The 22763-nt window shown below is 39.1% G+C and overlaps 1 protein-coding gene across 3 annotated transcripts in view; it reads right to left on the bottom strand.

Annotated features, from left to right (window-relative positions):
- Positions 1-22763, bottom strand: part of LOC114247436 (adenylate cyclase type 6) — a 181225-nt gene that overhangs the window by 48466 nt on the left and 109996 nt on the right. For all 3 annotated transcript variants that reach the window (XM_089739824.1, XM_089739891.1, XM_089739792.1), the window contains exon 6: positions 7774-7919. In XM_089739824.1, coding sequence (XP_089595950.1) covers positions 7774-7919 — 146 coding nt within the window. The remainder of the gene's footprint in view (positions 1-7773; positions 7920-22763) is intronic.

A 22763-nucleotide genomic window follows, 5' to 3' on the forward strand; every position in this document is an offset into this window, starting at 1 on the left:
TCCAATATTACTTAAATTTTTTACTTTCAGTTTACATTTAAAAGAAAATGGTCTCGTTTCTTTTATTTACTGCAAAACCGAAGCCCCATTTTTTGTAACAATGAAATGTGCAGAGTGGTTTAGTTATGTACGTGACGGTGCGCGGCGAATGTGCTTCGCCATCGAGCCCGCCCCTTGTATCAAAATATTTGTTCTCATGTGTTGCGAACTTTAGTAAATTGGGGCTCTTATCATAACTGGGAATGTATTTCTCTGTGATTTAATTGTGTTGTTCACTCTATGCGCGTTTCGGGCAGGCATGAAAACAAGAAACAAGAACTAAACAGAAAGAAACAAGAACAAGAGACAGTTGTTGTCATATCTGTTTTTTTAAGTTTCACATTTCGATACCTGAAAACTCCTGTGAATACACAGAGTTGACTTGAAGTGTATTTTTTATAAAATTACTTATTGGAATTCGAGTGTTTCTTTAATGAAATTTAAAAGGATATTGAAGAAGAAATTGTTAAATGTTGTAATTATCTGTCATAATAATAAATAAATAGTATACCTATAATAAAAGCTAGAATAAAAACGTGAGTAATTTTACATAATTTTTATAATCGTTTCGAATCTAACGGTGAGAATTTGAGACTTTCTTTGTAATGCAGGAACGGATTCGGCGAAGCGATCGCGACATGAGAAATAGCTGATATTTGCACATCGGCACGGAACCAAGTCATCATTAAAACTTTCGACAGTCAAGAAAGTTCGACACAAATGCTTAGTCAGACCTTTTCTTTAAAGGTGTGCTAAAAGTTAACCACCGTTAATTTTCCTAGATGAAATAAATTATTTGAGATTTATATTATTATATAAGAGCAGTTTGACCAGCAAACATTTGTAATTCATTCAGTTAGCTAGGCATCAATTAATTTAGAACTATTTCCGAATATCAATAGTGAGTGCATGCTGCGCATGTTGCATTCATTTATATATACAGAAATTATGCAGTTTTCATTAGCTACGTTGCTAAGTCTAGTATGGATCTAAATTTTTAGTAGATTTTAAATAAGGCTTTAGAGGCATGTACCCTGCCTCTCGAGCACTCGAGTACTCGACGGTAAGCTGGGCATTCGCGGTAGTCACACGTATGTATCAAATTTATACTAAAATGATAATTCCAATTTTAAAATATATTATACACAGAAAGTAATTTCAATTAAAAAATAAGTTACCATATTTTTCCAATCAATTATTAAGATAGTTTTAATTTTATTTTTTACTTATTTAACGCATTCGATCCGTTGGCAAAGCTAGGCTATGTTTATTCCTCTAGTAATATAAATATCGTATAAATCAACAACCTTGGAGAAACTGACAATTTTTTTCCAAGATATGACATCAAATTGTGAAAAATGCATGTGAATGTTAAATTTAGAATTTTAATTTCCTTAAAATTACGCATCAAGGCTTCTCTTGTAGACGTCAGCAAAGGCAGGGGCGTAACTTTTTGCCACCGCTGATTACTCTACATACATATACCACGTTCGAAGATAAACTTGGCATGATTACGGAATTATGTCGAATAGTTCCTCATAAGATGTCACGTGGTAAACACAGTACAGAACAAAGAAAGAACTGGAGCCCATTCGTAAACCAAGAAGTTCCGAATAAAGTGACACAGTGAACCCACAAACTTTGCTTGAGCTAAATTTAATCGCTTCATTTGGAGATTCGTCCCAGAGAGTTCTCACTTCAGATATAAGTTTCGATTGCCTCTCCTGCACTACACTCCGACAGAGCTGACTTTTTCATTCTTATGACGGAGTCAACTGCAATTTTGGACTGTTAAGCTAAGTTCTACAGTAACCTACATATTATTATTAACAAGTGCTATTTATTTCGTTATTTGATTTCAAGCTTTTTGTCATGGTATTAGTACAAAGAAGTTTTATTCTAAAGTAAAAGCAACGAACCCTGAGACATTATGAATCAAAAGAAACAAAATAAATGACAAAAGTATTTGCAATGAAAGGAGCAGACGCAAACATAAAACTTATTCGCGGTTATTGCGCCGCATCTTTGCAGTTACGAAACAACTGATACGAGTATTTAAACATTTCAAAAATTAGAAAATTGTGGTGCAGCTTGCTTATCGTACTGTTATTAGATAGCTTAGTGAGTGAAGGTTCTAGGTTAGAGAACCACCAACGGGGATTGATCTCTGGAAATGTATTTCAAAATGAAGGCGCGATAAATCTGGGGTTTTATTAAAGTGCTAGCCATGATAAAATTATAACGCGCTAAGCTTCAGTAGAATTTGGATTCTCACAAAATAGTCCTGATGAAACCAGAGGCTAATGTAAACATAAGCGTTGTGGGTGCACGAAGTGATTCAAAATATTAGCATCAGTTATCCAACAATGAGACGTGGACCGTGCGAGACGTGGAAAGGAAGAAAATAGACGCTCTGGAAATGTGGTGCTGGAGAAGAATGCTTGGAGTTTCGTGGACCGACTTTCGTACAAATGTCTCGATACTTCAGGAACTCGGCATCAAGCAGCGTCTATTTGGTATAGTACAGTCTCGAATGGTGAATTTCTTCGGACACGTTTCGCGACGAGATGGTCGGTCCATAGAACGCCTCGTTGTACAGGGAAGCGTTGATGGTACAAGACCGCGCGGGAGGCCACCAATGCGGTGGACCGACCAAATTAAAACTGCAGTGGGAGGTCCCTTAAATGAGTGCAGTAGAATGGCTTCGAGCAGGGAGAGATGGCGCGACATCGTGAGACGCATCAAGTCTGCCCCTTCCAACACTACATGACGATCACGACCACTCTGTCAAGAGTGACACGACTGAGAAGAAGAATCCAACAATATGATATTGCGTTATTTTCCTATTATTTACTGTTTGTAACAGTTTTTTTTCATTTTATCTCTAAATGCAAAGTTTGCTGATAATTTCAAAGAAACTACTGAAGAACTAGTAATCGTAATGAAATTAAGTATTTATGTGAACATCTTGTTTTTATGAAAATTAGCACTAAAAATACGCAAAACAAAACTTTATTGAAAACATAACCCTTTAAAACATTTTCAAATATAATTTTATACTACAAACTAATCGAAGCTCTGAATAAAATTTAAGTGAGATGTTAATGAAAACTTCATTGGCATTCGTATAACTGAGAGTTCTGTCCTGCTCTATCGGTACAAGTCCTGAACAAAACCTGAACGGGGTAGCATTAGCAGGTGGTCGTATTCAAGCGAGATAACGAGCAACATTGTTCTGTTCATTGGCTTATGTCAACAAATATTAATATTTGTTAAATGAAGCGCCTATTGTATCTGTGTTTCATGATAATGTTTTTGTAACTTACCAGTGAAGCCCGGACACGTGAATCGGGTAATATCGCAATTAATAAAATAAAAACAAATCTAAAATAATATAATATAAATATAAAATAATAAAGTAAAAATAATAAATAATAATAATAATATAAAGTCGTCGTGGCCTAAAAGATATGACATCCGGTACATTCGTATCGCGATCGACTTCCACGGTGAAGGAATAACATCGTGTAATATAAATCAAACCAAACGCAAAATTATAATTTGCGTAATTACTGGTGGTAGGACCTCTTGTGAGTCCGCGCGGGTAGTTACCACCACCCCGCCTATTTCTGCTGTGAAGCAGTAATGCGTTTCGGTTTGAAAGGTGGGGCAGCCGTTGTAACTATGCTGAGATGGGTGGCGCATTTACGTTGTAAATGTCTATGGGCTCCAGAAACCACTTAACACCAGGTGGGCTGTGAACCCGTCCACCCATCTAAGCAATAAAAAAAAAGGAAATACGACCCTTAGTTGAAACTCTAGTGGTTTTAGTTACCTGGCGCCTGTGGATGATATAATCTAAGCACCTTTACTGAAGTGCCTACAATTACTGTTTAAAGCATCAAAACGATTCTTTAACGATCGTGAACTCGTATTTCGCAAACAAAAAAACATTTCCTTTTTGTAATAAAAAGAAGATACGAGAGAGATTTATAAATTAGTTTTGTAATTTATTGAACGGAGTATAGAGATCAGAGTTCAATAGCGATGCGCTTCAAGACAGCTCAACAAACAAATCCTATTAAAATGTAGGCAAACTTCGGTTCGAACTCCGACGGTGAATAGTCTGTTCGATCGGAGCTGCTACGAGTATACAAACAACTGACTGCAAATGACGTGGATTGTTTGTTAGCTTGTTGATTGAGGATTATGTTTCATCTGCATTGTTCATATGAATTTTTGACCTAGGGGAATTGCTTTTAAAGTTGTTATTCAAATATCGTTGTTTGATTAGAAAAAACATGAAAATTCCCATATTCATCATGATGAAATTTTTCTTTGTGTCTCGTTTGAACTAATTCAAATTCACTCTGAATTATCCTGCCACTGCATTTTTAAGCAATAAAACTTGAATATGTAAAACTTATGGTAGCTATCATAGAACACAAGATATGTGACAGAGGTCTGAATTTCGTTAATGACAATTTCAGAATAAGTTTGCATATATGTATAAAAGTTCTGAATAACAACATTCGGGCGGTCGGTGTATTGAGCTATTTCACTCGCTATGTACCCTTCTTAGGCGTAGGACACAGTCTTTGAGTCGGGGACAGTCACCCGGCCTGTCGGCTGTCAATCGGTGGAAGCGTGCTGCGCGTCATGTGGCGTACGCTAAGCGGTTGCTGAAGGAACTTGGTCAAACCTCGACCACCGCCGGCGCAGCCTCGAGGCCCTGGTGCCCGTACTGGAGGCAGGGTCGGATCAGCGACACGGCGTGCTCTCCTTTCACCGGTTACGCAAGTCCTTTCGGGACATGGCTGTTTCGGGAGGTATCTGTGGAAGGTCTGCAGGAGAGAGCCACATCCAGGTTGCCACCAGTGCGGGCATCCGGACGATGACGCTCAGCACGCGCTCGAAGCGTGCCCGCGTTGGGAGCACTCGCGACGAGCTCTCGTCGCGGTGCTGGGGAGAGACCTCTTCTTGCGGGCTATCATCGCCCGCATGTTAGAAGATCAGAGCTCGTGGGAGGCCACGGCTAGGTTTTACGACCTGATTATGGTGGCCCGTGAGGCCGAGGAGCGCGATAGGGAGGGTACCCTTCTTAGATCTTTCCTTTGTCGTATAATTCATTCCCGAAATTTCATATTCTTGTATATCTTTAATTTTCAGAGTCATTCGGATCAAACGGACCGTAAAAGCGCTCACAGTAACTTTCTCGATAAGCAGTAATTTGATGTAATTAAAAAACCAAGAGCCGTGAAACATTAACGAACAGCTGAAACATTTTGTTTTAGCTCAGCCACAACAGCAATATTTTAAGAGCCAAAAAATAATTTAATCGCCCATGAGGTACAGATTACCTTGTAATGAAAAGAGGGAAAACGAAGGAAATTTAAAAGCTCTTATAGAACATTCCGCCTGTCGGAGAGATACGTTTTATAGCTACGAAATGTGTTTTTGAAATTTCTCGAGTTGTTCTGTTAATGAAGTAAACGACTAATGAATGAACGAAGACAATTTTTATAGGTGAAAATTAGTTTGTTAAATTTAGCACATTGTGTTGAATCGATTTATTAATGTGTTCTGAGTTGTTAGAAGACACGTGGATTCTATTTCAATTGAATAATTAACTAAAATCTTCAATTGTTTTCTTAGACGCTAGCTGGCAATGAGCTCCTTTATAAGTTAACGCAGCAATGCACAACGGCCGGGCGATGGACATAGCCAATCGGCTGAATTCCGCACATTCATGAGGAGAATATGTACTCAACCAAGTACCGTGAGAATCTAATCACGAGCCTCATTATAGAGTAAGCGGTGTGTAATCTTCGTGCACATAAGTATTCACTGAACATAAAGTGCAATTAAAAAGTATTTTAAAAGAAAGGAAGGTTTCCGAGGGTTCGAGGGCGGGTCTCGAGTGGTTTTTAATGAAAAATGTTTTGTTTGCGATCCCGGTTCTGTTTGCGCGAGTCCAGCAGTTGTAAATATTTGTCGCTAACCTCGTTACTTGCTGCGACGAAACACTTCTCTCTTTGTTTTATATTTCGGTTATTTACAACAAAGAACGACGACAACGTAGCAGTTGAAAAACTTTTTGAGAAATTTTATTTTATAGAAACTTGCTCAAATTTTAAACTAAATGGATACCTGAAAGTTGTGTGAACTATAGTTTTATACTATTGGCTTAAACACAAGACATTCAATTCTTCATTATCCTTTAATGTCGAAACACGAAATATGATCGAAAGTGGCTGAGCGTAGAAATGAATTTCAGTCACGGTGTCAGCTGTTTGTTTGTAAACGGTTTCGTTGTTGTGAATGCTGGGTCCGTTCGTTGCTGTATGCTGCTGCAGTGAGCGCGGCCCGGTGCAGCGTCTTGACTATTACTCGATCGGAAACTACTTGGAAATATTTATTTTTAATATTATTTCCGTCCATTCTTATTTTACTCAAGCTTTGATGAAAATACATCAATAGATGAGCTTTTATGACACTGAGAATTTTACAGTTAGGTAATATTATTACCTCGAATACCTACGGCACGTGAGGTAGTTTTCTTTTATTAGTTACAAATGTATGTGTGATGTACGACCGAAATATTAATGTATTTGTATTTTATAGTTAAAGTTTGATTTAAGTTAGAGTTTATAATATGACAACAAGAGTGACAAATTAAAAAGTGAAAAGTTTCAGAAAATAAAACACGGAACAAGTGTGAATCTGCGGGTTCTAGGTATATTTTTTACAAATGTTCAACCATTAATAACCTACCGTTAGTATACATAATTAAGAAAATAAGACTAAATAATACTTTATTTCTCTGAATGCCTCTTTCTCATTAATTTCTAGAGAGGTCGGGCGCGTGAAAATAAAAAAAATAAGATTGCAATGCTCATTTAGGGTTGTTATCGTATTAATAAAATTTATGCAAAATTATGTATAGGTAGTATCTAATTTTTACCATAAACTTATTTTATGAGTAATATTTTTCAAATTCATCCAAATTATTAATAACTTATAATTGTAAGTAATGATAACCTTATTCCAAAGAAAATCTACTAACCTCAGGGATGTCTACAAAAAATATAAAATGTAGGACCATTGAGATGAGCACACACGACTTTGTATTTTTATTTTATTTATTGCTCAAATGAGTGCAGGAGCTCACGGCCCACCAGGTTTTATGTGATTACTGGAGCCCATAGGCATCTACAATGTAAATGCCGCCACCCACCTTGAGATATGACTTCTAAAGTCTCACTGTTTTCAGTACAACGGCTGTCCTACCCTACAAACCGAAACACATTACTGCTTGATTTGAATGACTTGACTTGATTGATCAAGTAATGGTCAAGTAAACAGGTGCAGTGAGCAACCTACACGGTCTATTCATTTCTACATTGTCAAAGACTAAACACAAAAAAAAACAAAGTTTTATTCTTTTCATCAGCCTTTATCTGCCCACTGCTGAACATAGACCTTCCCTAATATTATATCTAAGCACAATTCTAATCAATCAGAACGGGAGTAGAATCAAGTTGGTTGCTTTATTTGGAAAATACATATACAAATATATACTTGATTCTACTCTCTTCTCTTTTCTTCGTTTAGATCTTTTACGAAAGTTCAATAAACATAGGCTATATATATATATCACCTACTAGTTAAGGTTACGCTGAAATAGTCTCCCAAGGTTATCAGTTTAGGTAGGAAAAAAAACAAAGTACTCACATGTAAGTTGTCAAATCGGTTGGAGGCACACATGGCGCGGACCGGCGGGGGACAGGAGCTGACGCACTGCCTGAAGCAGGTCCGCTGCTCCTCGTCGTCGGGCACCAGCGCGGTGCTTGTGCCGGCCGCGCCTTCCGGCCGGCTCTCTACAAAAACCATAACAACAAGATTACAACAACCGCTACGAGTGGCACATAATCTAAGCCGAAGCTATGAAAGAATTTACATTTATTTAATGTTTACATTTGTTCCTAATTTCGAAAATTATTAAAATATCGTGTGAATAAGTTGGTAATAATTTATGAAATCAATTGAGTTATGGAAAAAGAGTCGTACAATCTCTGAAGGAGTAATTTTTTTCTGATTTTTCTTTTCTTTCACAATCTTCACTATCTTTAAGGTGACATTTGGCTTCCTGTGATGCCTTTGTTGCTAGATTTGAATTTATTAAAATCTCCCATTATTAAATACATATTTTGTTATGTGAAAAATTATATGGACCAAATTGTGATGAAGGTTAATTTATATTTGAGGTTAATATCAATTGAGTTGCAATAAAGGCTAAGTTAACTGGTGGTTATTTAATGAGACTTCACTGGATTTCTTGCAAGAGCCTGAGAAGCCACATCAAGTGGTTTTGTGTCACTTTTGCGCATTTGTGTCCTTTCACAGGTGCTAAACGACAAATATTATATGCCAAGATTATTACGTTTGTATACCTGAAGAAACACAAAATTAACAAATTAAAACAATTCACACAGCTTCGCTTCTTGTGTTCCCGCCAAAAATTCCAGTATATTCTATTAGTAGTAGTTTTATTTTTCCAAATGGGAAGGCGAAGGTATCACACCATACAGCCTAATCTTTTATATTATTTCTTTAATGAAATAATATGATATTATGAAATGAAATGAAGCTGATTAATTTAATATGAAACATGGTATGGCATGAAATGAAATTAGATGAATTGAAATGAGATGATATGATATGGGATGAAATATAATCTCAGTAAAATCGTGGTCGTTTACTGAGATTTTTTCAGTGGACTTTTTGGAGGACCCCGAGAAGTTACGTCTAATTGCTTTGTTTCATTTTCCAACATTTGTGCACTTTCACAGATACTAAACAGTTAATAAACCACCGCTAGTACACATTTAAACCTGAAGAAACACTAAATAGACAAAATAAAACAAATCGTACAACTTGACACCTCGCGTTCCCGCCAAAAAGTCCTATATTCTATTTTTTTTTTTTTGTCAGGAGGAAATCGCCGGACTTCCGCCCTCCACTGGAGATGGAGGGCGGGGCATGTCGGAGTTGAACCGACTAAAACCTCCTGTCGCTCAACAACCAGCATCCAAACCTCGCATGAGACAGAACTCATGAAAAGGCAAAGGGGGGAAGGTGAAGCGTTTAGTGCGGAGCACATCTCTCCCATCACCCTCCCCCTCGGGACGCCAGACTGGCGGTCGTCGGCGCCACGACCACCAGTCCTCTCGGTCGGCAGGCTATCCGAAGCCCGCCCAGATGGCACCGGTTAGAATGGTCTATCCTACGGAATACCCCGTTGGGTCAGAACCAGCGTGGGTCGAGGATGGCCGGCCTTCCATCACCCGGATGCTCTTGCATAAAACGCGTGCAGAGCAGCTTGCACGTCGTCTTCTTAGGCCCCCTTCACCGGTCCCTAAGCTGACATGTGAGGGAGACCCGAAACACTTAGAGGGCCAGGGCTTGGGCGAAATCCGCCTCCCTGGCCCCCGCTCGACGGCGGCGGGCCTGTGCGTCTCTCACGCGCCCCGCCGCCTCCTTCTGCGAGATGGTGCACTCGCAGAAGTCGAGCATCGCCTTCCACGACTCGTCGTCACCGAGCATCGATGCCACAACACTCGGCAACGACAAGTCGTTTCCTATTTTTGCGACGAGGACACGGCGCCACCCCTCCCATGCGGGGCAGGCGACGAGCGTGTGCTCCGCCGTGTCCAAGTCGCAACCACAATGGTGGCACTCTGCCGTCGGCTCGGCTCCGATCCGGTGCAGGAACTCACCGAAGCAACCATGCCCAGTGAGCACCTGCGTGAGCCGGAAAGTGAGAAGTCCTCTGTCACGATTCACCCAATTCACAAGAACCGGGCGAATCGCCTCGACGGTCCTACGACCAGCCGAAGGATCGGCCAGCCGTATGGACCATGACTCCAGCACGGACCGCCGAGATTGGGCCCTCCGCGCTCTGACCACACTGGGGCTGGGACGTGCCACGCCCCGGACCTATATTCTATTAACGTCAATTATAAGGTTTTTGGGAATGGTATGAGGCTCAGGAATTCAACATTATACAGCCATATATAACAGTTTTTAATATTCATAATGCAATTTCAAATTCAGTGAATAAAAATCATCTTGCTGTAGCTTTAATTAACAAATTTAACTATGCTATTCGTTAATTATAACTCTAGGGCGAAATAATCATATAATGTTAGAGTTTTCATAACAATTTAGACTTAGGGATTTTTGGTGGCCAGGAGGCCTTTCCAGTTTCACCAGGACAGGTGGGCGAGCAAAGGCTTAGTCAGGCGGAGTGGGATTTGCTAACAGAAACAATTTAGGCTACTAAAAAGTATTTACAATAGCTGGAAATCTTAGCAATTTATTCGTTTTTTTTTTGAGATTTTTTTATATCTTTGTCACTAGAATATTTACGCGATTATACCAAAGTCACTATGCTAAAAACCCAATAAAAATTAATAACAAAGGACTTTTGACTGTCCCTTGATTTGAAGGGCATGCGTTTTCTAGAGGCCATATTTAAGTATAGGTACCTATTTTGAAGAACAAAATATCAAATTTTGGTGCATGATAGGTAGAGAATAACAATAATCTTTGTTCTAAGTATTGATGAAAAACTTACATCAAAACATGATTAAAATTCATAAAAAAGAAACATAATTAAGAATAAGATTTTTTTTCGAACGTTCCAAGGAACGTTTGCAATTTTGTTCAACTAAAAAAAGTGTTTATATTGTTTTTATTGTGTTGTAATATAATAGTTGTATTGTTTCGCTTTATTTTAATTTTTTTTATTGCTTAATTGGGTGGATCAGCTCACGGCCCATCTGATGTTAAGTGGCTACCGGAGTTCCAAGGTCTAAGTATAGTACATATGCAAAAATACCTGTTTGATTATTTTTTTTATTGCTTACATGGGTGGACGGGCTCACAGCCCACCTGGTGTTAAGTGGTTACTGGAGCCCTTAGACATCCACAACGTAAATGCGTCACCCACTCCGGGGCAAGTTCTAAGGTCTCAAGTATAGTTACAACGGTTGCCCCGCCCCTCAAACCGAAACGCATGACTGCTTCACGGCAGAAATAGGCTGGGCGGTGGTACCTAGCCGTACGGGCTCGCAAGACGTCCTGCCACCAGTAACGCTATCTTGGAAATTTTAGATGTTAATATCGTCGATACTACACGTCATTTTATTCCTTCGCTTGCTTTTATTTGTGTCGATTCAATGAATGAGCCGTCCAATTATTTAAATCGGTGTAATTAATTACAGTCGCGGCGGAAAAGCTATTCTCTCTCTAAGCTCTCGCATTAGAGAGGAATTTAAAGCATCTAGATCGAGGTATCATCGACTAAGACTATGCTGGTATGAGCCTTGATCTTCCGAATAATTAATTGCGGTGATGTGTTATTTTGACCTGAACGCAGACCTTCTTAATAAACTTGATCGTCTTCTTAATAACTGTGTCGATTTATTTTTAAGCTTCGTAAATATGATCATAATATATCTTCCTACGGTGCTGAGCTTAAGCTTCTACCGATTCGCAAGCGTCGTAATTTACTTGCGACGTACTGACGACTCTTAATTCCTGACTTGCATCTCCCGAACCTCCTTTCTATCTAATTCCCTATTCTCAATATTTTTACTCAAGCAATGAGCGGGCCTTGCGTTCTATCCATACCCTATTAATTCGTTGTCCCTCACGTAGTTCTAGATACCAGTGGTCGCACAGTAGTCGAAATTTGACTATTATTAATTAAAATCATAAGTTTGGACATTATTAAGGGTCTATTGTCAAAGACAATCATAGGCCGCTATAATAACAAATTTCCCAAGGCTTTACTATAGATGAATAATATTGAAGACAAATATTAATCCTTTCTCAATTAGACCACAGACTTTAACAATAAACAAAAGAGCATTTAAGTGTGTGTGTGTCAAGTACATTGTTTTTTTTTATTTTGGTCCCGAGGAAATCGCCGCACTTCCGCCCACCACTGAGGAAAATACACGGTAGTGTGTGTAAAGTTTTTTTATTGATATAAAATATTTTTGTACACAATTTAAAAAAAATAACATTTTGTACTTCTCTATATAAACCATAATTGTGGAAAATTTCATACTTATCGGTCCGCAAAACATTTCGTAAAAAGGGGTACAAATTTTTTGCTTCACGTATTAATATATAGATGTTCATAACTCTTTCATCGTGCAGTCTGTTCTGCTACGGAATGCGCCCCCTCTCGAAATCAAGACTATTACTGACGGATGCGCGTTCAAGTTAAGGGTTCGGCGAATGCTGTTGGAAAAGTTAGCGGTTTCGTCATGACTTTATTAAGTTGAAGTTAAGTTATTTGCTGAGTGAATTTATTAATATATTCCTTTGAATAATGTGCAAACTATTGTTATTTATGTATTTTTAAGTGTATACACTTATGTATGGTATCCATGTATTTTTGCGTATATATTTGTAATTTAACATAAATTTCATTGCGCCTTCCATTATTTACTCTGCACTACCTTTGGTTAACTGATAGAGAATGCATTAGGCATTAAGTCCGCCAATATGAATTTTACATGAAGTGTAATAAATAAATAAATAAATAAGTATATCATTATACTCTGTTATTTATATGAAAATTATTTTAATAGTCTTGTGAAAAGATTGTGAATATTTTATTGCAACTTTAGATACTAATAATACATTTTTGGCCTGGCATTTTTATCTAGAGGCTATTTTGACTTCTCTATGGTTAGTGGTAAAGCTCACGGGTCGCCTGAATAAATTATTATATATTCTAGCAAGAGCAGTGCTTGGCTGAATCTACCATCGATCGGAAACGCGACTTACTGAGAAGCTCCGCCGAGAAACTCTATGCGCTGTATCTATTGGTTAAGTCGCAAGCTTTCGAAAAATTGGACGAGGACGGTGATCGGTGCTTGAAATACCTTAAAGTATAGAGAGTGGATTGAGAGGATCCGAGAGAACATATCTGGGACAAGAGCGGCTATTTGTCGTCGCATCATCTGGGTCGGGGAGTAGTGGTGGTAGTTCATTTCTTCTCATGGCGATCAACATTTCTAGACGACCAACTGGTCATGAGTCAAATGATACAATTTCGTGTACTTTCAGAACGAAATTATGACCTATTGACGCGCTATGCTGCCATCTTTTTTAAAAACAGCTAGTTGCCCGCGGCTCGCCAGGCCTCAGAGACATCATAACAGAAGGTCGAGGTTACAATTCCTTCGAGTCAAAAAAGCATTTGTACATTTTTATTCTATGGGCTGATTTCATCCTGAATTAACACATACTTCAGAGTGTGACAGTATTATCACGCTCGTGGCCACTCATTAAGGACTCATTGCCAGCCGAGAAAGTAATGTCAAGAACATTAAATAATCGATATAGTCCATTGTTTTAAATTTGTATAACATTTACATATATTTTGTAAAACTAGTGCTCCCGCAGTATTCGAAATTCGACTATATTAATTGAAATTATAAGTTTGAAAATTATTATGGTTATATTGTCAAAGACTATTATACTTCTGTAATCACAGATTTCGCCAAGACTACAGTATAGACAAATAGTATTAAAGATAAACAATATTAAACTATTTTCAATTGATTTGACCACAGACTTTAAGTACCTATATTAACTAAATTTTGACAATAGACAAAGATTATACCATAGATTATACACTTAATAATTGAAGAGTATGTGAGGAGTATACATACATATGTGTGTATATCAAATACATGGCAGTGTGTGCAATGTTTTCTTTATTGATTTAACGTATCTTTTACGCATTACTTTTAAAAAAATATTAGCATTGCAAGTGCTCCTTCTCTATATTCTTTATAAGTGTGGGAAATTTCATACTCTGTCCGCGCAATTTTCGTATAAGGGATACAAAGTTTTTGCTTCACGTATTAATACATAGATAACAAGCGTAAAAGATTTGTAGTGATGCAATTTACAATTTAGTAATAATGTCATTCGAAATATCATAATAGTTCATTTTCAGCAATGTCAAAGTATTCGCGTTAGGCGTAAAATAATACTCATGATCCGTATAACTTCAATTTAGTTCTTTTGGCAAACTTTGGACAATTCATGATTAAGGGACAGAGTTTGATCACACTTTATTATTTTTATTAGACCACATTACTGTATTGTGTGCCAAAGCATTCCGTAGCCTAGTCACGCTTTTGTAAATCCTTCAGAAATAACAGGTCTATAAAATCTATATATTCTGCATGATTGCATTTATCTCTCGAATAATGCCTATCCGATATGGACCTTACATTATACATCAACAGTAAGCCGCACTGAGCTGCGTCAAAGATGTTCGTACAACATTTTAATTACGGAGTACGTAAATAACCAGTCTAATTTGCTGATACTTGCACAAGACACAAATTACTTGCACTTGAAAACAGAGGTAAGTTTCTAGACATGACACTTCCTCACGACAACATAAATAGTAATCTTGATTATGTAGACCTGTATCTAGTATCTGCACACAATTATTTGAACGCACCAATGCGTCACTGAACGCGTCACTCGCGTCACTCGCGTCACACGCGTCACACGCGTCACTTGCATCACTCGCTTCTGCTTCACTTATCGAAATACTCGACTAAGCCAATTCATTTTGGAAATTTTGAGCGATTTGATTTTGTATTTTATTTGGTTGAATACAGAATGGGCTACTAAGTCCTCTGATTTAGTCTCGCGTGTTTTACATGTAACTTTATATTTGTATGTATTTCATTTATTTTATTTTATTATAATACTATTTGAAAATACTTATAATAAAAGTCAATTTAAAAAAATTAACTAATATCAGCCTTACCAGATTGAAGTAATTTTAATAATTTAGAATGTACGTATACTGCTACAATGATTACATATTATTACGTAATTATCAAAAAGTATAGCTGCGTTTAATGAAGGAATTAATGCGATGTCTGCGCATCTCTTTTATCTCTCGGGTATATGACGATATTTTATTATTCCACTCGTCTTTACTTGCTGTAATCCTCACAGCGCGTTTATTGTCCGCTACCTGCTCGTTGACAGGTACACGAAGGGTTAGTTCACGTTTCCTATAAACTTTCCAATAATTGATTATAATAAAATACTATGCTTATTAAATGGTTAATTTTAAGAATTTTACTGCTATTCTAGTGTTATACATTACAGAAAGATTAAATTTTTCGGGAGCATATTTTTTAGATAAATTTAGCTCGATTCAGTTGTAGCGTAATCATTAATGTTGTGAATATAAACGAAGACAATTTGACTTTTATATCATGTTTTATTCGTCTAACGAATCTCCCAACAATTCAGATCTACTTTGACACATTTTTCGTACAATTTTCCTCCCAAATATTCTGCGCGATCCATATGTTGTGACGTGAACTGTACAAAAGTCAAGCCATAGCAACTTTTACAGCGGGACCCTTAAATAAAATTAGCGGAACGAGCACCACCCTACCTGTTACGTGATACCCTGCGACTGCGCGTAAAACGAAATGGTTCTGTATAAAGTTTATTGCGTAGGCAGCTCGCGCCCTCGTGGCCGCTCCCGACGCGGCGACGGCGACGCTCGGTATCGCGATGACGTGCGGCCGTGCGGCATCATTGTCGCCGACTTTCTATGTTTTTTTTTCGTTTATTATAAACCTCTAGCAGATTTCTCTAAAAGATACTCCATAAATATTACATCTTTTATTCTATCCTCACTTCTTTTTTTAAGATGCGTACATTTTTTTATAATTTTACTGTAATAGTCTAGATCTAATAAATTTAGAAATGAGCATTTAAATTATTTTAATTAAATTTGTGATTTTTAAGCCAAGACGTTAGGTAAGTAAGTCAGCACTCGTCGCACCGCTGTAATGGCCTGCGACAGGAAGCAATTTGTCTTAACGTGGATCCTAATAATATTTACTATGTTTCATTTGTGCGGCCATAAAACGAACGACCTAAAATCGTATTTTTTCTAGTATGTAACGTTTCCAACTTTCCTCCGCTGGTATATATGTAGATCGGAAGTTGATCTGGGATAAAACCGTCAGGAGTCAATTTTATGGTGAATTTACACGAACGGAAAACGTATGTTTTATGGCCGCGATCGTAACCGAACTAACTAACTTCACATGGCGATTGATTTAAACACCTGCCACAAGTCAAACGCGCCATATATCTTGCTGAATTATTGTCGTGTTTGATTGAACGCGCGTTGAGCGTGGCGCGTGGCGAGGCGACTGCATGCGCACCACTGCCTTACCTACTTGTGCGACATTGTGACATCGAGCTCTTTCAATTAATACGTTCTATTATGTGAACGATGTCGAACCGAAACAAAACTGTAATCGTAAGTGACCTTATCTTACAAGTCCCCAGCGGACATCTTGAGTGGTTGTACGTAATTCTAACGTCGGGAAGTGCCGCCTTATCAAATACTGGAGCGGGAGGACTGAGTGTCGAGATAATGTCTTATTTATGTTCAATGTGCTTTAAGAAGAAAGCGCTGTACGGAAACGAACGAAAATACCATTAATCTTAATTCAAGACTTTTAAAATAAGATTGTTACTTCATTCTAGAACGTGTTAAAATATAGGTATCTAAGCAACAGTAGTCCTTTGACAATAATAACTCATCGTTTGTATAATTATTTTGTAATAGTGTAGAGTATATCAAGTTCTGTAATCTTTTATATCATAACAGACCTGCTATACCTAAATATTGTTATATGTATATACTAACATTACTATAACATTTATAATTAGAAGAATACATTAGTTACCAAAAGAGGCTACGGCTATGAGTGGGGCTGGCCGCGGGCGCTGGTCGCGTATTGTTCGAGGGTGGATGGACGGACGGGGTCCGGTTTCAATCAAAATTTCAGAAGGATTTCAAATACATACATATTTACAGAACCTTGAATTCCTGCTGAATATTTCATTCCAGAAGTTTCAACGAGTCCGCTATGGAAAGAGCACATGTCTCACACCCATAGTACAAATCTGTCAAAAGTTTTGCCTTTTTTTTTGTTAAAGCATTTAAAGACCCACCAGACCTTGGCTAATGTAATCAACATGATACATCTAAATGACCGTAATCAAATATAATACGAGCACTGCGTTAATGTTAATTCTCAAATAACTGAGATGGACAATGCTCGCTCGCAGATAACTAAGCGTACTCTAACTCAAATATATCAAGGATGAGCCCACGATATTCTTTAATAACTGACAATAAAGTGACTAACTGATTACCTTGTGATAAAATAATAAATATGGAAGAATTTACAGCCTAATTAATATGACATCCAAATATATATTGCCAAGGCGAAGTCGGAGCACGTTGCTAGAGTTGGCGAGCGATTGAAGAGCTATCCCTCCGGGAGCCGTGCTTTTTGGTCGCTCGCCAAAGCTGCAGAAGGAAACTTTTGCAGGTGTAGTCTCCCACCACTGCGCAAGTCCGATGACAATCTGGCCCACAGCGCGAAAGAGAAGGCTGACCTTCTGGTCAAACTCTTCGCCTCGAACTCGACTAGTGGACGACGGGGGTGCCACACCACCGAACATCCCCCGGTGTGATAGCTCCCTGCCGGATATCTGCTTCACACAGTGTGCAGTCAGGCGGGAGCTCCGACTCCTGGACGTCCATAAGTCGAGTGGGCCAGACGGCATCCCCGCAGTGGTTTTGAAAACCTGCGCCCCTGAGCTGACACCTGCGCTAACGCGTTTGTATCGCCTCTCTTATTGCACTAACAGGGTTCCGTCTTCATGGAAGACCGCCCACGTCCACCCTATCGCCAAGAAGGTTGACCGGTCGGACCCATCGAGCTACAGGCCTATCGCGATAACTTCCTTGCTTTCCAAGGTGATGGAGCGAATAATAAATACACAACTCCTGAAGTATCTTGAAGATCGCCAGCTGATCAGTGACCGACAGTACGGTTTCCGTCACGGTCGCTCAGATAGCGATCTTCTTGTATACCTTACACACAGGTGGGCTGAAGCCTTGGAGAGCAAGGGCGAGGCTCTTACTGTGAGCCTTGATATCGCGAAGGCCTTCGACAGGATCTGGCATAGGGCACTTCTATCGATGCTACCAACTTACGGAATCCCCGAGGGTCTCTGCAAGTGGATCGCTAGCTTTTTGGATGGGCGGAGCATCACGGTCGTTGTAGACGGTGACTGTTCTGACACCATGACCATTAACGCTGGCGTTCCACAAGGTTCGGTGCTCTCCCCCACGCTTTTCATCCTGTATATCAATGACATGCTGTCTATTGATGGCATGCATTGCTATGCAGATGACAGCACGGGGGATGCGCGATATATCGGCCATCAGAGTCTCTCTCGGAGCGTGGTGCAAGAGAGACGATCAAAACTTGTGTCTGAAGTGGAGAACTCTCTGGGGCGAGTCTCCGAATGGGGTGAATTGAACTTGGTTCAATTCAACCCGATAAAGACACAAGTTTGCGCGTTCACTGCGAAGAAGGACCCCTTTGTCATGGCGCCTTCCAAGGAGTATCCCTGCAACCTTCCGAGAGTATCGGGATACTTGGGGTCAACATTTCGAGCGATGTCCAGTTTCGGAGTCATTTGGAAGGCAAAGCCAAGTTGGCGTCCAAAATGCTGGGAGTCCTCAACAGAGCGAAGCGGTACTTCACGCCTGGACAAAGACTTTTGCTTTATAAAGCACAAGTCCGGCCTCGCATAGAGTACTGCTCCCATCTCTGGGCCGGGGCTCCCAAATACCAGCTTCTTTCATTTGACTCCATACAGAGGAGGGCCGTTCGGATTGTCGATAATCCCATTCTCTCGGATCGTTTGGAGCCTCTGGGTCTGCGGAGGGACTTCGGTTCCCTCTGTATTTTATACCGTATGTCCACATACCATCGCACCAACTGCCACCGAGTAGAGTTCATCCATACTACCTGGAGCCGCTGCGGTCATCCACAGTGCGTTTCCAGAGATCTTTTTTGCCACGTACCATCCGGCTATGGAATGAGCTCCCCTCCACGGTGTTTCCCGAGCGCTATGACATGTCCTTTTTTAAACGAGGCTTGTGGAGAGTATTAAGCGGTAGGCAGCGGCTTGGCTCTGCCCCTGGCATTGCTGAAGTCCATGGGCGACGGTAACCACTCACCATCAGGTGGGCCGCATGCCCGTCGGCCTACAAAGGCAATAAAAAAAAATATATTCGGCCAATATGTGCGAATGCCTTGTTATTTTACTATGTTATTACGAATTATTTTTTCAGTGAGAATTTCGTAATTAGACAAATGTGCTAAGTGTTATGAATTAATTAATGACTTAGTCCAAGGTACAGATAAAGTCTTGTTCGTATCGGCCCCGACTGAGAAGAATCGACACAACGTGTTCTGGTGCCCGAGTTGCTATCGAAAACTTTGATAGAACTTTAGTTTTCTCAGTAGAATGATAGGGCAGTAGCCCGGCTCAAAATAAATTCAGTCCATTCTTGTTAACGGCTTCTAATAAAGTATAATCAAGGTTTGCAAGCTAATGTAGCGTCTACAAGTATTGAATCATTGTAACGATCATCTTACCTAACATATTTTGAAGTCGTCGTGGCCTAAAGGATAAGACGTCCGGTGCATTCGTGTTGAGCGATGCACCGGTGTTCGAATCTCAGGCGGGTACCAATTTTTCAATTGAAATACGAACTTAGCAATTGTTCACGATTGACTTGACACGGTGAAGGAATAACATCGTGTAATAAAAATCAAACCAAACGCAAAATTATAATTTGCGTAATTACTGGTGGTAGGACCTCTTGTGAGTCCGCACGGGTAGGTACCACCACCCTACCTATTTCTGCCGTGAAGCAGTAATGCGTTTCGGTTTGAAGGGTGGGGCAGCCGTTGTAACTATATTGAGACCTTAGAACTTATATCTCAAGGTGGGTGGCCCATTTACGTTGTAGATGTCTATGGGCTCCAGTAACCACTTAATATCAGATGGACTGTGAGCTCGTCCACCCAACTAAGCAATAAAAAAAAAATACGTGACGGTTACAGCCGTCCGGGACCACAAGCATTGAGTAGTATCGTATAGTCGGAGTCGTCGGAAGAGTGTCCGGTTAAAGCAGTTTTAATGATGTCTACGACTCGCAAATGCTGAAAATAATACTAACTAGATTGATGTTCCGTGTAATGTAAATAAATCAAAGAATCATAATGAATATGTGTGTACAATAAATAATAAAGAATTAAAGAATGTTCGTTAAAATTTGTTAACAATATTGTCTGTTTATTTTCAAATTAATTTAAGCACATTGTAACCCATACGCGTCTATCAGTATGTGTGTGATATACATATATAAGAGAGGATATTTAATATTTAGGCCCATTTTGCCTAAAGTATCAAATTCACTCACGCTTTTGTTTAGAATTTGAATATATAAAATTAATTGAAAAAACATGATTATGAGTATACATTGTAAATTGGTACTTTGTCTGTACCAAGACCTTCTGTAGATTTAGATAGTGTTGGTCTCACAACAGGTCCGTTGGTACTGTTGCCTCCGGTTCAAACAAGGGAACATTCCTTATTAGCTCTTTGGCTTTATGTCTGTCTCTATCTGAGCGGCGGCACACGTGTCGTTACGTCTATTAGAATTGCTAGCTGCTTGATAGCAGGGCAGCCTGAAGATTTTTTCTATTGCTCAGATGTGTGAATAAGCTCACGGACCGCCTAGTTTAAGTGGTTACCGGAGCCTACGTAAAGGCAGCTACCTACCTCAAGACATTAGTTCTAAGTGTCAGTTATATAATATGTATAACGGCTGCTCCAGCCTTCAAGCCGAAACACATTACTGGTTCACGGCAGAAATAGGCAGAATGGTGCTACCTACCCGGGCAAACTCATAAAAGGTCCTTCTACCAGTAATTACGCAAATTATAATTTTGCGGGTTTGATTTTTATTAGAGGATGTAATTCCTTCGCCGTGGAAGTCAATCATAAATTTTCTTAAGTATGTATTTCATTATTGATTCGAACACTGGCATAGTCACATCGCTCGGTACGAAGGCACCGGGCGTTTTATCCTTCGAGGCTACGGCGAATTCAAAATCCGTTTGTCTCTTTACGACATATATACCATGTTTCTGTTTTAACAGTTTCAAATTAAATTTACCCGACTAAAGAATATTTATTGGGAATATTTTTATCAAATCTTGTTTAAAACACAAATTAAAATAACTAATATAAAATATCGTTATTCTTCCGTAAACTAGTTCAAAGGTAAAAGAAAACCACTAAATCTAGCTCGATCATAGAATGTTTATTCTTATAAATTTAAAAGAAAAACCTTGAACGCTCTAGTTTTTTTATTTTATTTCATTTAATCCAGAGAATATCTCGTTGTATAAAAGGAAATTACAAATGTTTCCATCAATTTGTCAGCATCACGAGGACAAGGTGATCAAGGTGAGGATGAAGACGACCGGAGTACTTCTGTCGAGGAATGCGACTACACCACTTCGATGCTCGCAAGCAGGTGGCAATTTTGCTAATAAAATAAGTACATAAGTCATGTTCACGAATGATTTAATGACTTGTACGATGAACGAATAATCATCCTCTAATCAAAATGAAAAACGAAAAAAATGTATTCTCGTTGATTATTACACCGCTGAGTGAGACATAGACCGCAAGTCTCGAGAAGGGTGGCCGTATTTACGTTGTGATGTCTAGGGGCCCCTGTAATGACTTAACTGTAAGACCTTAGAACTTATGTCTCAAGGTGGGTGGCGCATTTAAGTTGTAGATGTCTATGGGCTCCAGTAACCACTTAACACCAGGTGGGCTGTGAGCTCATCCACCCACCTTAGTAATAAAAAATCAATAAAAAAAGAGCTCTAAGCACGTTCACCAATCCAAAAAGAAGAATATACATAACACCAATGATAAAAATCTCTGAAAACCTTATTTTAAAGCCTCCTTCTCTATCCTATTATATGTAGGTCGTCTGAGAACGTGTAGCAGGTTCGCACAAAACAAGTAAATAGTCGAGACAAATACATTCTTAAAGGTAGCTCAGCGAAGAGACATCGACCTATTTATAAGAGATACAGAAACTGCAGCTACCATTGAAAAGGAAACGTATACAATCGGATAAAACTAGCTTAAGTAGAAGGACTGCTTTATACACAAGTAGTACGTACGAACTTGAAGAATTTATTTGTAAAAAATGAAGAAACATCTTAAATCAGTATAACATAACGACGTTAACGTTTAACGTTGAAGTCGTCGTGGCCTAGCAGATAAGACGTCCGGTGCATTCGTGTTGAGCGATGCACCGGTGTTCGAATCTCAGGCGGGTACCAATTTTTCTAATGAAATATGTACTCAACAAATGTTCACGATTGACTTCCACGGTGAAGGAATAGCATCGTGTAATAAAAATGAAACCCACAAAATTATAATTTACGTAATTACTGGTGGTAGGACCTCTTGTGAGTCCGCGCGGGTTGGTACCAACCACCACCCTACCTATTTCTGCCGTGAAGCAGTAATGCGTTTCGGTTTGAAGGATGGGGCAGCCGTTGTAACTATACTTGAGACCTTAGAACTTGTATCTCAAGGTGGGTGGCGTATTTACGCTGTGGATGTCTATGAGCTCCAGTAACCACTTTATACCAGGTGGGCTGTGA

Source organism: Bombyx mandarina, chromosome 01 (genome assembly GCF_030267445.1).
Source record: "Bombyx mandarina strain Sakado chromosome 01, ASM3026744v2".
Taxonomy (NCBI): Eukaryota; Metazoa; Arthropoda; class Insecta; order Lepidoptera; family Bombycidae; genus Bombyx; species Bombyx mandarina.